This window comes from Stegastes partitus, unplaced genomic scaffold, assembly GCF_000690725.1.
Source record: "Stegastes partitus isolate 25-593 unplaced genomic scaffold, Stegastes_partitus-1.0.2 Scaffold496, whole genome shotgun sequence".
Taxonomy (NCBI): Eukaryota; Metazoa; Chordata; class Actinopteri; family Pomacentridae; genus Stegastes; species Stegastes partitus.
The window spans coordinates 376,368-391,008 of NW_007578227.1; the positions used below are offsets into that span (position 1 = coordinate 376,368).

The 14,641-nt window shown below is 40.5% G+C and overlaps 1 protein-coding gene across 1 annotated transcript in view; it reads left to right on the top strand.

The window, feature by feature from the left end:
* The window catches only part of pla2g3 (phospholipase A2 group III), a 28,712-nt gene continuing 14,071 nt past the window's right edge, over nt 1–14,641 (top strand). Inside the window, exons 1-6 of the mRNA XM_008287354.1 lie at nt 1–532; nt 2,988–3,120; nt 3,219–3,353; nt 10,384–10,718; nt 11,122–11,251; nt 11,713–11,823. Of these exons, the coding sequence (XP_008285576.1) occupies nt 1–532; nt 2,988–3,120; nt 3,219–3,353; nt 10,384–10,718; nt 11,122–11,251; nt 11,713–11,823 (1,376 nt within the window). The remainder of the gene's footprint in view (nt 533–2,987; nt 3,121–3,218; nt 3,354–10,383; nt 10,719–11,121; nt 11,252–11,712; nt 11,824–14,641) is intronic.

The window sequence follows — 14,641 nt, forward strand, 5'->3', positions numbered from 1 at the left end:
ATGACGCACGCTGTGGCTCTTCTCCTCATCTTAACATCATCCCTCCTGAGCTGCACCGCAGCAGCAGCCGCAGCTCCTATCTTCTGCACTTGGACTAAAGTTTCTTCAGACAAACAAGAAGTGCACTACAGTTTCCTGCAGCAGGCCGCTACATCTCTGCGGCTGTACCACAGCGTCTGGTCCGGTCGGCGCGCTCTGCGCAGCTGCGCCTGGAGCGACGACGTAGCGGTGGTCCACAACTACTTGTCTCTGTGCCGGGAGCGCACGCAGGAGTTTTCAGACCATCCAAAGGACAATTTAGATTTAGAGTCCATGTTCATGGCGGAGGAGGAGCGGTGCGTCTCTGTGGTCTCTCCGGGCGTCGCCGGACTCGGTGAGCAGGCAGGGAAGAGGACGGTGAGGAGCGTCGGGGGTCTGGATCGAGGTGAGGGGTCAGAGGTCAGGGTCAATCGGCGTGTGAAGCGCGGCTTCATCGTACCTGGAACTCTGTGGTGTGGATCTGGAAACAAGGCGCCTTCATATTCAGATCTGGGTAAGTTGGCTTTTCCCATTCACAGGGTCTCTAGAAAAAATAGAGTGGTGACCATATTTAAATGAAAAAAATTTAACAAAATATAGAATAAAATACTTTTTAAAAATAAGTAAATAAAAACGAATATCTATACAAAAGCAAAATGATGGACAACATTGATTTTAAAGCAAATAATGTACAAGTTCTACAGTTTCTACAATTTCAGTAGATACAACACAAGTCATCTAGTCAGGAGAAAACAACCTGAATAAATGCCTGAACAAATATCCAATTGGTAATGCAGAAAAATCACAAACATCAAATTAAATTGAAAAACATATTTATTATTCAGATTTATTTGTTTGTTTTATTTATTGCATTATGAGGAACATTCTTTTGTTCCAGGGTCTCACTGTGCTGCTTTACTTTATCTTAAGCCTGACAAGAAAAGTCTGTTTTACTGAGAAGTTTGAAAGCTGCATATTTTTGTTGGCTTGCAGTCTTCTTCCCTGAATCTGTAGAGCAGTGTAACACTGTGAAGTCCATCAACTCTATATAAATGAGGAACATAGCCTCTAGGTCTGAAAAGAGAAGCCAGTGCAGCTGTGTCCTGAACTCTGCATTCTTTCGAACAACCAGCAGGAGGCGACTCCTCTAGTTGCTAAAACAAGTCTGATTGTATGGAAGTCTGTGAGAGGGGGCCCTACTTTGCTTTGATTTGTCACCTCAGTAATAATTTATAAGAGTTTGTGATGTCAAGTTGTCAAACCAATTGGCAACAAGGAGTGGCATAAAGATGATAAAGACACAAAAAATGACTACAATGAGCCACCAAACAGCTAAAAAAATACAGTCGTGACTTAATAATCCAACACTAAATGTAAAACCTTAATTTATGTTGGATAGCAAGGCTGTCAGATTGTCAAGATGGAGGTCGAGATACAAGGAGGGCTTGATGTTTGAAGGGTAATTTGTTGTTAACATTTATTGTTTTTAGTTGTTATAATAACTAGCGTATTGTTAGAACACTACGCATAGCTGGATTTCACGACTAATTGACTGGTGCACTTGTGCACAGGCCTGTTGGTTGACATGAAAGGTAAGTAGATCTGTCGGATTGTTAAGTCAGATAATACACCATTATCCTTATTTGTGACATAAAATGTCATGTCAGAGTCGGAATCCAAGGCTGTTGTTATGTTTAGGCTATTTTTTATAGGTTCCGTTTGTTTTTCCTAAAAACCTGTCAGATAGCAAGGTTTTCGGATTGTAGAGGGTCCGAATGTCAAGTCACGACTGTAATGCAAAATGATTACAAACACAAAATGACTCCAGAGAGGAACAACTAGATACCAAGTGCTTGCAAAATGTAGCAAAAATGATAATAGTCAGAAAATGACTACAGAGAGAGATAAAGAGATACCAAGTTGCTACAACAAGGGATGACAAAGAGACACAAAAGGAACACAGAGTGAGCTAAAGAGACATCATAGGCCTGCAAAAAGATACAAAATGATGACCAAGAGGCAAAAAGGCTACAAAGAGAAACAAAAGGACAACACAGACAAAAAGACACTAAATGGCAACAAAAAAAAGAAAAGTAATGACAAAGAGACACCAAGTGGCCACAAACGTGTCAAACAAAATGACTGCAAAGAGAAACAAGATCTCTACAAAGGACACCAAATGATTATAAAAAGGTGCAAAATGATGCCAGAGAGACACAAAATGGCCACAAAGAGACACATAGTGACCACAAAGAGATACAACAGGACTACCACGACAGGTAAAGAGACAACAAATGACTTCCAAAAGATGCAAAATGACGAAAAAGAGACATAAAATGACTCTAAAAAGAAACAAAAGGACAACAAAGAGAAACAATCAGACTCCAAGTGGCTACAAAAAAGTGCAAAATGACCACAAAGAGACACAAAATGACTTCCAAGAAAGACAAACAGACATCAAATGGCTGCAAACAGATGACAGATAATGACAACAAAGAGACATAAATGGCCTTCAGTAAGAATCAGAGAGACATGATTTTATACTCTCTGTTGCGAGTTTCAAGTCTCCTTAAATACAGCATGATGTTCATTTTGTAAGTTGTGGTTCTACATAAAGGAAAATCAACCAAAAAGCATTGGATGCTTTAGGAAAGGGGTTACCTTGTGACTGACATGTTGCTACCATTGTGTCCTCCAGTTCTCAGTCAGATTCACCTCTCACTTATCATAGCCGGTTTCAAAAGGTGCTAACGGCCACGTCTGAACTTGAAGCTTGAAGCCAATGGCAGGAATGCATGTCAGATGTTTTTTAAAAAAAAATAAAACAGATCCATTAGAACAAGTTATATCACACTTAGCATCAAAACTGTGTCTTGGATCCTAAACCTGTCAAATAATCAAAATGGAAATAAACTCATGGAAATAATCTTGTAATTCATCCTTTATCTTTGTCACTGTATCTCTTACAGGAGTTTTTTCAGACACAGACAGCTGCTGCCGGGAACACGACCAGTGCAAACACACCATCCTGTCATTCCACTCACAGTTTGGCGTCTTCAACACCAACATCTTCACCATGTCTCACTGCGACTGTGACAACAAGTAACTGTTTTCTCATCAAAGATCCCCATACTCCACATCAGCTCATCTGTTGTTTTGTCTTGTTACAAAGATGAAACCGAATCTCTTTTATGTTCCAGGTTCCGCAGCTGTCTGAAGGAGGCGAATGACAGCATAGCAAATGTGGTGGGATACACGTTCTTTAACCTGCTCAAGATGCACTGCTTTGAGTTCTCCCACCGACTCCAGTGCATAGAAAGAAACTGGTTTGGAATGTAAGTAAAGTTCAGATTGACTTAATAAGACTTTGATTTGATCAGTCTTTCGAATTTATGAATTCTCTAGTAATTTTGGTGCCTAAGCTTAACTGAGTGGCTTTGTTTGAGGGTCAAACTAGACACTAGGCAGTCGTTTCGCAAATGTGCTACATGGTGANCATTAAAACTAGCTGATGTCGGGTTGGGTGATGTAGCTGAAAAATGTGTCAAGATATAATGTGTGTATTATCTGTGTTGAATAAGAAACCTTCATCTGAGCAACGTACATTCAAAGGGCTAGATATTGATGAGCATATTATTTATGCATTCAAACAGTCTGCAGCTTTTTGCAGTTTTCCATTCTGCTTTAGCTGCTGCAGCTCTGTTGCTTTCAGTCTGTATCATGTTTAAATGTGGTATTTCTCTAATATTACATTTTGGTCTTTGCTTTTAAGAGATGCCACTGTGATGCTCGTAGACATCCATGTTTGTGATTGATCATCAGTTTCCAACTCTGCCCCTTTTGTGTGAAGCTACATTCACATTTCATGAGTTGACTTGATAACCAGCTTCATAAGACCGATGACCCCGATTGCGTTATTATGTTAAGTGAAGCCAGATAACGAAAAGATACCCTGGGTAGGTTGAACCTGCGTTGTAGTGCAGGTCTCAATTCTGTGCAAGGGGAAAAAATTAACATTAATCACTGGCAAATGTGTTTTTGCATCAGTGCATCAGAAAGAAATGACACACAGACAGAAAAAAAAAAAACCTGTAATGTTAGTTTAATCAACTTCCCCGCTCATGCATGGCTGTTAATATAAATAGACAATATGAAATCACAGAATCTCAGCATGAGATTATGCATGTTGTAAGGTTGCGTTACCATGACAGCAACGGTGCAGAAATGACTTTGTACACGATAAAGAAATATTTTAAAATGTACTTTACATTTTAGACCTATTGACACAAAGGAATCATCTCAACCCAAGTTCAGCTGTGGTTTTATGTGCAGACTGATACATTAATATGGAAGGTGTGTTTTGATCACACATGCAGAGGAAGAGAATATAAAAGCATTGTTTTTAACTATAAACCACCATTAACACATTTTATTTAGGATAACTGCTGATGAGTCAAACCAATAGTACGATAGCCAATAGTAAAATACAAAAACAGTAAAATCAAACTGTCCTAACAGGTTTGAGGGCTCGTGAGGGTAGCAGCTTTATTCAGACACATTTGCTCGGCATCAAACTTATCTGTGTGATGTGCAGAAAAGTGCCCAGTACTGTGTACTTCTAGATTCTCTCTGATTTTGTGCACATTGTGAAATCATACGTCCAGAAAAATACTGACTAATTTAGAGAGACTTGTATCATTCCTCCTGCTGTTTAATAGCTGTTAGAGTACAATAATTAAATGGGAAAAATGTCGTTCTTTTTTACCTAACGCCCAACTCTTAAGCAGAGTTTCCAGGGATGTCCAGTCCCAAATAAAAAGTGGCTGCTGCATGTGTTCCTGTCATCACATTAGTCATCTTTTTCTTGTGTCCTTTTGTCCTTCCAGAACTCCCACAGTATTATGTCTGCCAGAAGGAGGAGTTTAACGCTCACCGAAAGCTCTGTCACCAGGAGGGGAACTGTGGTTTGGAAAAAGAGGACCCAGATTTTCCACAGATTAAAGAGGAACAGGAGGAACTTTGCACCAGTCTGGTCCAAGAGGACAAAGAACCTCCACAGATTAAAGAGGAAACGGTAGAATTTTGCACAAGTCTGGATGGAGAGAAGTTTGTAATGAAGCAGGAGACTGACATCTTTGTGGTGACCCCTCCTTATGAGGAAAGTGAGCACACTGAGCGAGAACCAAACAGCGACCAGCTTCTCTCTCACGAGTCTCCTGTAGTTGAGAGCTCAGTTCCAGAAGTAAGCATGCAAGTAGACTCAGGATCAACTAGAAAAGCAGAGCTGAAGCCAGAGAAGAGATATGAGGGAAACAGCAGTTGCAGTAAAAATGCAGACAATTCTATTTTAAATAATGACTGTGAAAATTACACAGGGAAAAAGCCTCTAACATGTGACATCTGTGGAAAAGCCATGAAAAATAAATCCAAACTAACAAAACATTACAGAATCCACACTGGTGAGAAGCCATTTGCTTGTGAAAGGTGTGGGAAAAGTTTCAGAGCTAGCAAAACCCTAAAAGTCCACACAAGAATTCACACAGGTGAGAAGCCGTACCTTTGTAACACCTGTGGGAAAAGGTTTAGTGATTCTTCAACACTTAGAAGGCATGTGGCAATCCATACAGGTGAGAAACCATTTTCTTGCAGTTCATGTGGTAAAAGTTTCATTCACAGTGGTGCTTTGAAAGTCCACATGAGAATACACACGAATGAGAGGCCGTACCTTTGTACCACCTGCGGTCAAACATTTATTTGGTTTTCAGGGCTCAAAAGTCATAAGTCAGTCCACACAGCCCAAGGCACAGGCCCAAAACCTCTGCGGCGAAAACAACCTGGGAAACAAACTTGAAACATGTATGAATTGGCACAGGTTAAAAGTAGATCTTTGAGTGCTAAAGCACCATTCGTTTGCGACTCAAAGAGCAGAAATGCTGACAGAGTCAGTAATTGATGTATTTGACAACGTGTGTACAATAAAGTAAAGATGAGGAAATACATGAATCCTTGACAGTTACATGAGATGGAGTCTGGACTCCGTCTGGTGGAACACGGTGAAGAACCAAACTGAACATCTGGATGGATGTGATGTGAAGCAGCACTGCTGATGACACACTGGTTCAGATGAAAACTGGGGGTGGAGGAGGAGGAGGAGGAGGAGGAGGAGGAGGAGGAGGGCTGCAGCCATCTGGTACTGAAATGGCAGATGACAGCACTCAGCCAGATGAATACTGCATTTGTTAACTTCTTCATTTAGCATTAAATCTAATGAGGACAGGGTGCTTATGCTTTTTCAGCTTTTGGAACAATATAGTTTTGTTATAAAATACAGGAATATTTTTCTTATTACTTGAAAGCTTTATCTTATTTTTTTTAATTTTTACATTAAATTGTTGATGTTGAAGAACTGCATTGGTTTATTTTTTTTCCTTGGTATTGAAATTAGTGTCACAAACTGGTTTTAGCTGTTTTACTGCCAATTACCAAGTTTTATGGTGTCGTGACATCCCTCGTCAGCATAGGAGTGATTTGAGATATTGTAAAGCTCTTTGGAACACTGTCACATTCTGCTGGAAGAACAAGGATTACCAGATATGAACAAACCTTTGAACCCACACAGGTCAGGTGCTGCTGTCACTGAAGCAACAGTCGACAAGCAGTTACAGAGAGGTTCTGACATTCATGGACATTTTTCACTGATTCTACTATTTGCTGAGAGTGCTGAGCTGCAATTATCATTGGAAATGGTCTCAGAGTTTGGGAACCCACTGTTTGTCCTTTTTTTGTAAAATCATCTCGATTGAACTGTCACGTAGCTTTGGAGATCGAATATCAGTGGAGAAGCAGAAAACCATCTTTACATCAGTCTCAGTTGTGAGTTGAACATTGTCAGAAGTTGTGTTGTGATGCTTATTAAATGATGCAGCAAACATTCATCATGGCTTTGACTTTTTTTTTTAAAAGTTGCTTCATTCTGACCACTGCAAAGAATCCAGATTATATCTGAGCAAACCATTAAACTATAACAGAGTGTGTCTCCCTCCAGTGGATGTTGTGCAGTTTTCTGTTGTCTTTGCTCCAAAGGTTTTTGTACAGAGTTCTGTTGTTTCCTGTCATTGTGGGCTGCAGAGCACAGTAGTACACAGCAGAGTCTGTCACTGCAGAAGAGGAGATCTTCAGATGGAGCTCCCAGCTAACTTAGGGCGAAGGCAGGGTACACCCTGCACAGGTTGCCAGTCTATCGCAGGGCTACACTTGGAGACAGACAACCAAGCACACTCACATTCACACCTACGGACAATTTAGAATCACCAATTAACCACAACATGTTTTTGGACCTTGTGGGAGGAAGCCGGAGAACCCGTAGAGAACCCATGCTGCACAGGGAGAACATGCAAACTCCATGCAGAAAGTGTCCCAGCATGCTGATCTTTTGGGTTTCTGTTCTGTCGCTCTCTCTGATACTTTCTTGATATTTTCTACCATCCCCTTCTTTATTGTACCAAGCACACCAACGACCACAGGGATCACGTCAGTGTTCATCTGCCGCATTCACTGTATTTCTAGTTGCAGGTCTTTGTACTTGCACTCCTTTTCTATTTCTTTTAGTGTGATGTTTCTGTCTGATGAAATAGCCATATCAGTCAGTTTGCAGGTAGAATTCATTGAATCTTTAATGATGATGTCTGGTCTGTTTGCTGCTATAGTTCTATAGTTCTGTTGTCTTAATGTGCACCACAGTCTCCAGCTCATGCTCGTGCCACTTGTCTGTAACTTTGATGTCATGATCCTTGCAGATGTTTGGAGATACAGCTGCAGCTTTACTGTGCCTGGAGATGTACTCTGTTTTGCCTAATACTTCACAACCAGATAGAATATGGTCAACTGTCTCTTCATGCTGTGAACACATTCTGCATTTGCTCTCCACTTGCTGGCCACATATTACTTTTTGGTAGTTTCTGGTGTATATTACCTGGTCTTGAGCTGCTACTAGTAGCCCCTCTGTTTCCCCTTTCAGATTATTCGATAACCATTTGTTGGTGGTAATTGTATCTACATGAGGCTTCTCTAGGATCTTTGAATACTGTTATTATTATTATTATTATTATTATTATTATTATTATTATTATTATTATTANTCTAGTAATTTTGGTGCCTAAGCTTAACTGAGTGGCTTTGTTTGAGGGTCAAACTAGACACTAGGCAGTCGTTTCGCAAATGTGCTACATGGTGATGTAGATAAGTAATGGAAGAAGGCAGGTAAAGAGCAGTGTAGGAGAAAATAACTGTCTTTAGTCGGGTTTATTAAGTTGGAGACTTTTACATGCACATAAAAGCAGCTGAGGCAAAAAAAAAAGAGCCAAATATGAGCTTTTCAAGAAGGATAGGAATAACTATAAAATAAAATAGGAAATATCTGTCAAGAAAATGTTTAATACATTTAGTATCCAGTGCATAAGCTTGACAGCGGAGTAGTTTGGCAATTAAAACAAACAACATTGTGCTTCTAAGCTGTTCCTCAATGTTACGTAGGTGTTCACAAACCTTGTTGTAAAACTCTGACAAGTATGAAATACAAGCTTCAAAAGACAGCAAAGCCTGTGTTCTCTTCATGTATGTCAGAAAATGCATTGTAGATTAGCTGTAATACCTGTTTGTTCCACCAGGTGGTGTCTCTTACTGTTTAATACTGTAGAGACCCAAGGAGGTGATCAATCTGAATGCAGGTAGAAGAGAATAGGCTTCTGTGTTGCTTAATAACCTCCAGCCAGAGTTCATGTGTTTGAGACATGCTTGGATCAACTCGGACAGTGTTGCTGTATCAGAGACATGTGTAACAGAACCACCTTGACCACCCATGCAATGCATCCATTCATTAAAATAGAAATATATCAGCATAGGATAAATGTCTACTCTGTTCAGGTTATGTTCTCAAATAATCAAATATTTGTTCGACAATGCTGCAAAAATGTACAAAATTTGTATTCATACTTTACTGCCGCAAATTGTGCTCTCTACAACAGACAGCAGATGTAAGCAAAAGATCAGGCTTCGGTTTGTGCCAATAGCAATCAGTCTAAAAATACCTTGATGATTTTGATCTTTTAAATCAAATCTCTAGTGTTTAACACTAATTCGCAAATGCTAGCATGGTAAAATGCTAAAATTCAGATGCTGCACACGTTAAACATTATACCTACTACATATGAGCATGCTAACATTATTATGATTAGGCAGCTCTCCACCACAGGAACTTTGGGCAGTCGTGAGGTGGCGCTAGTGTTTAAAGAAATGGTCTGATTTTTGGCCTTTTCAGCCTTCCTGTTTCCATTGCACTCTAGGATCTCTAGCTTCAACCGCAATGTTAACTCAGAGTGCACCAAACACCAGCAAATAGAAGGCAGTGGATGTTCTATGAGCATGTAGGAAATAGGCCAACAAAGGTTTGATACATTATTCTATGTGGACAATTTTACATTGTTGATTGTGTATGAGAGGAGAAGGCTGCTACTCAATGAGGAGAGGGCAGAAAAATGATACTTGTTGACCTTTCCAAGTATAACCAATCAACTCTGAGTTCGGTATTAGGTTCTACATTGATGGTTCTTGTGGTCAGAGCATATTCAAGATTCAGGCTGCCCTGAAACAGCAACGGGCTGCAGTGGAAAACACTTACTGACAACCAGGAACACAGTTTGTCCTGTGTAGCTTCAGTGAAGCTGTTTGTTGGCTCTAATTTCACTAATTTGGTTGGGTTTTGTTATTTTTGAACAGAACCAGGCTAGCTGTATTAATGCTGGTAGAAACTTCATTTTGATCTGACAGATAACCGAGTGCTATCAGTATTCTCATGTAAGACTTGGCAAGGTTGCAAGGTGGGTCGGTGATCAGCACCATTGCCTCACAGAAAGAAGGTCGCCGGTTTGTGTCCCGGTGAGGACACCCGGGATCTTTCTGCGTGGAGTTTGCATGTTCTCCTCAGCGTGCAGGGTTTACAGCGTGCAGGGTTTACAGCGTGCAGGGTTTACAGCGTGCAGGGTTTACAGCGTGCAGCATGGGTTCTCTCCAGGTTCTCCAGCTTCCTCCCACAAGGTCCAAAAACACGTTGAGGTTAATTGGTGATTCTAAATTGTCCGTAGGTGTGAATGTGAGTGTGCTTGGTTGTCTGTCTCTAAGTGTAGCCCTGTGATAGACTGGTGACCTGTCCAGGGTGTCCCCTGCCTTCACCCTAAGTCAGCTGGGATAGACTCCAGCCCCCCCGCGACCCCAGTGAGGATTAAGCGGTGTATAGATAATGGATGGATGGATGGACTTGGCGAGGATAGCAGTTTCTTTAATTATTTCACCCTCTGCTTTGACTCACAGGTGTAAAGAGACTCAAATGGCACTGTATGCCGAGGTCCATCCGCCCACACTGTACGAGTCCATCGATCCAACAGAAGACTACATGAACAGCACCGACTCCATCATCAACACGACCACACCTGCAGAACTCCTGCAGAGCAGCACATTGGATCCTGAGCTTTTCCCCATCACTGCTGCTGCATCCACACTGCCCACACCTTCAACAAGTTCCCCCTCAGCCTCCGTCTCTACTATTACTAATGCTACCACCTCCACATCGTCAGGATCACTACCAGAGAGGGCAAACCACATAGAGAGCACCAAAACCCCAACGGTGACCAGGCAGGACATCACAGGTATTCCATATTTAACCCTTTCATATTTGTCCTCATTGTGGACTCATTTTTCACAGCAGTATAAATCCCTGCACGCCCATGGAAACAGCACAGCCATGGTTAGAAACAGAGAGAACTCAAATGTCTTCTGTACTGTATAACACAGTTAGAATGCCATAAGTCATTAAGAAAAGGGAAAAAAAACTAAAGATGTTCAAGGAGTGTCAGCAAGTTGAAAAGATGATCATTATTTCTGTGTTTATACTTTCTAACTCTGATAAATAGTGTAATTTTGATATTTTTTACAATAATAATAATAAGTAAGCCTGCCTGGGGTTCACAGGGTTTACACATTTCCTTAAATATTTTTTTCTGTGTTGCAGTAGTATAACTGAACATTTCCACTCATACTTCCTCTCCACAGAGATTGAAATGTCTTGTGGTATCTACAAGGATCTTGATAAATGCAAAGAAAAGATCTTACCTCTGCAAAGGAAGTACGGCCTCTATAATCCGGAACTGAGGACACTGTACCACTGCAACTGTACCACCAGGTAAATCAATGAACTGCAGCCAATAATAACAGTCATTCTGAGAATTCAGTTTAGTTTCATGCAATTGGAGGGATCTTTAGCGAGGTGCAGATGTGTCACACTACGTCTACATCACACACATTTGCTTAACCTCCATAGTCAATAGTTACAGTGCTATATGCAGATAACAGTGCACTCACCTTTGTTTCTGTGTAAACCAAATAGGCAGACATGGTGTGATGTGTTGTAACACAAAACCAGGCCACAAGCAGTGTGCAAATACGCTGAGAGCCACACTCTTATATAAGGTGTCTGTGAATGTACTCGGAAACGATTTTACGTCCTTGGACATTAACATAATCTCATGTTTGCACACAGTCTCTCTGTCTGGTCCTCTTTTCATTTCGCTGTGCATCTCCTCTGTTTTTGACTCGTCTTTGTTGACCAGTCTCTGACATTTCAGTGTTTGTCTGTCCTTCTAGATTATTCCAGACTTTGGCTAAACAGAGACAAGTGACCGAAGTGCAGGCTCTTCTGCTGGGACACGTGTCTCAGTCCTGCTTCCAGCCTCAGGACTGCACAGCAGGCAACATGTCAGTATACAAATACAGAGACAGACGTATTCAAATGACATGGCTGTAAATATATTTCAGTACAATTTGGTTTGTGGAGCAGAGGTGGAAGGAGTACTTGAGTAAATCTACCAGTGCAGCAATGTAAAATATTACAACACAATGAACTTCAAAAATTATTATTATTATTATTATTATTACTATATAATCTTATGGAACATGAACCAGGTATTATTTCATATTTGCCATGAATGCCTATGCCTAAAATGAGAAACCAGTTTTCATAAAAGTTTCATAAAATGGTTTGAATGTAATGGACATTTACAGCTTGTTTATTATAAGGTGTAACACTGAAGAGCCCCATCAAACATATTCCTTAGTCAGGATAAAAGACGTCACCAAGATTATTATTTATGAAGCAATACATGTATACAAGGTGGTTTTGACTGATATAAGCTAATACATACAGGCAAATGAATTAAAAAAAACAAACAAAAAAAATAACCGTTTCTGCTGTTTTGACAAAGGCTTTGTGTTGTTTAGTTCTTAATTTATCACCACATCGGCCATCTGTGGGATTTGTTGACAGGAACTCAGTATTAGCATCAGTGTAGGATTCTAGTAGAAATAAGAATAGAATTACAGTTAAGAACCTGCATTTTTACCAATTGTGTAAATTTACCTGACTAAATTGAATATTAAATAATCTACAATGTGATGCACGGAAACTCCAACAAATCCAAAAAGTCAGACGACAAGCTTTTCATTAACTGACTCACGGTGAAATAGTTATGGTTATTTTGTCAAAGTCTAAATGAAAACACAGAAAGCTAAAACTGAGGCAACATTTTATTTAATATCAACGTACTTATTTTTAATGTATCTGTTTAGTTTTGTCTCTGCAGCCTTATAGTTGCTTAGAAACTGCTCATATATCTTTTTATTTATTTCTGATGAATGCAGATTTGATATTGCTGCAAGACACTGTGAGATAAAAGAGAGATAACGGCGCTAAACAAGGCGGAACTAACAGTAACGCGGTGTTTCTACCGGAACTTCACAGTGTGACACCGGGCGGAAGAACACGTCAGCTGTGTCCGAGTTTAAGCTGCTTCCTCCAGGGTTTAGGGTCAGGTGAGGTTGCCTTCAGCGGTGCGACGAAGCCTCCTTCAAATGCGTCCTTCATTTCCCAGGATTCATTGCACAACTGTGACGGTTGGATGTTTGAGAATATGGCGGACTCCGTAAGCGGAACTTCGGCGGGGGAAGGCTATACTTATAAATGTAAGTGTTGGGCATCAACCCGCTCCACTAGCTAACGATGCAAATGTTAAGGACCACAGGGACGTTACAAAGGATGAATCCCGGTAAAACAGTGCGTTAAATGACGTGACGTCAGTGACCTGAGCCGCTGCGCTTACTGCAGCTCGGTGGTGCAGTTTAACTGGAGTTCAGAGGAACTGGTGCAGCAGCCAGATCCAGATGTTCAGAGTTCAGAGTAACTGATGCAGCAGCCCGATCCAGATGTTCAGAGTTCAGATTAACTGGTGCAGCAGCCCGATCCAGATGTTCAGAATTCAGATTAACTGGTGCAGCAGCAGCATGATCCAGATGTTCAGATTGACGAGTGACACCATAAGCCTGATCCAGATGTTCAGGGTCCAGATTGACTAGTGACACCATTAGCCTGATCCAGATGTTCAGGGTTCAGATTAATTGGTGACACCATCATTGTGATCCAGATGTTCATAGTTCAGATTAACAAATGCAGCAGCAGCCCAATCCAGATGTTCAGAGTTCAGATTAACTGGTGACACCATGAGCCTGATACAAATGTTCAGAGTTCAGATTAATTTGTGCAGCAGCAGTTTAGTCCAGATGTTGAGGGTTTAGATTAACTGGTGCTGCTGCAGCAGCCCAATCCAGATGTTCAGAGTTCAGATTAACTGGTGCAGCAGCAGCCTGATCCAGATGTTTGGAAGCTTTTCATGACCACTTGCCACCTAACCAGGATATACAGAATGGGATTACATCATCTATAAAATGAGATCTAAAAAACAATGTGTGATGATTTTGGTATCTGCAACTGAGAAATGTATTTATTCGACCTTTATTTTACCAGGTAAAAATGCTTGAGAACCAGTTCGCATTTGCAAACATAACCTGGCCAAGAGGTGCCAGCAGGAACAAATACACATGTACCAGACACAAATAGACTCATAAACATAACATGGAACAAAAGTAAACAAGTAAGAAGCATGTGAGCATATGCAGGTAAGTGAGAAAAGATGTGCATGAGGTGTAAGAAAGTGTGTGTGTGTGTGTGTGTGTGTGTGTGTGTGTGTGTGTGTGTGTATATAAGTAAAGTCTGGCATGATCAGCAGGAGCAACAGGCAGGGGGGCCGTGTAGAAATCCAGCAAATGGAGGAATAAAATAGACAGGAGACCAGCACACAGGTTTTACTCTGTTCCAACTTAACACTACTGTACAGTGTAGCAATTTCATAATACATGAACATATAAAATATGTGAATACCAATTACTTTGAAATTAGGGCATTAATGTAATGACATGTAATGGCACTTTAGAGAACACTGTAGCTATTCTGTCTCACTGAAACCCACCGGTATCAAACAGTAACATAGCAAACAAATGGCCAGCTCAGATTTATAGAAATATTGAAGCTTAAAGATATTAAATTAGAAAAAAAAAACAAAAAAAACTGTACAGATTCATGTTCAAATATGTAATGTATCTTTTGTGTCTGATTTTGCAATTGTCTGCACCTGTGTTGGATATTACTTGTGCAATCTTACTGTATGTTTTATATTTTTCATTA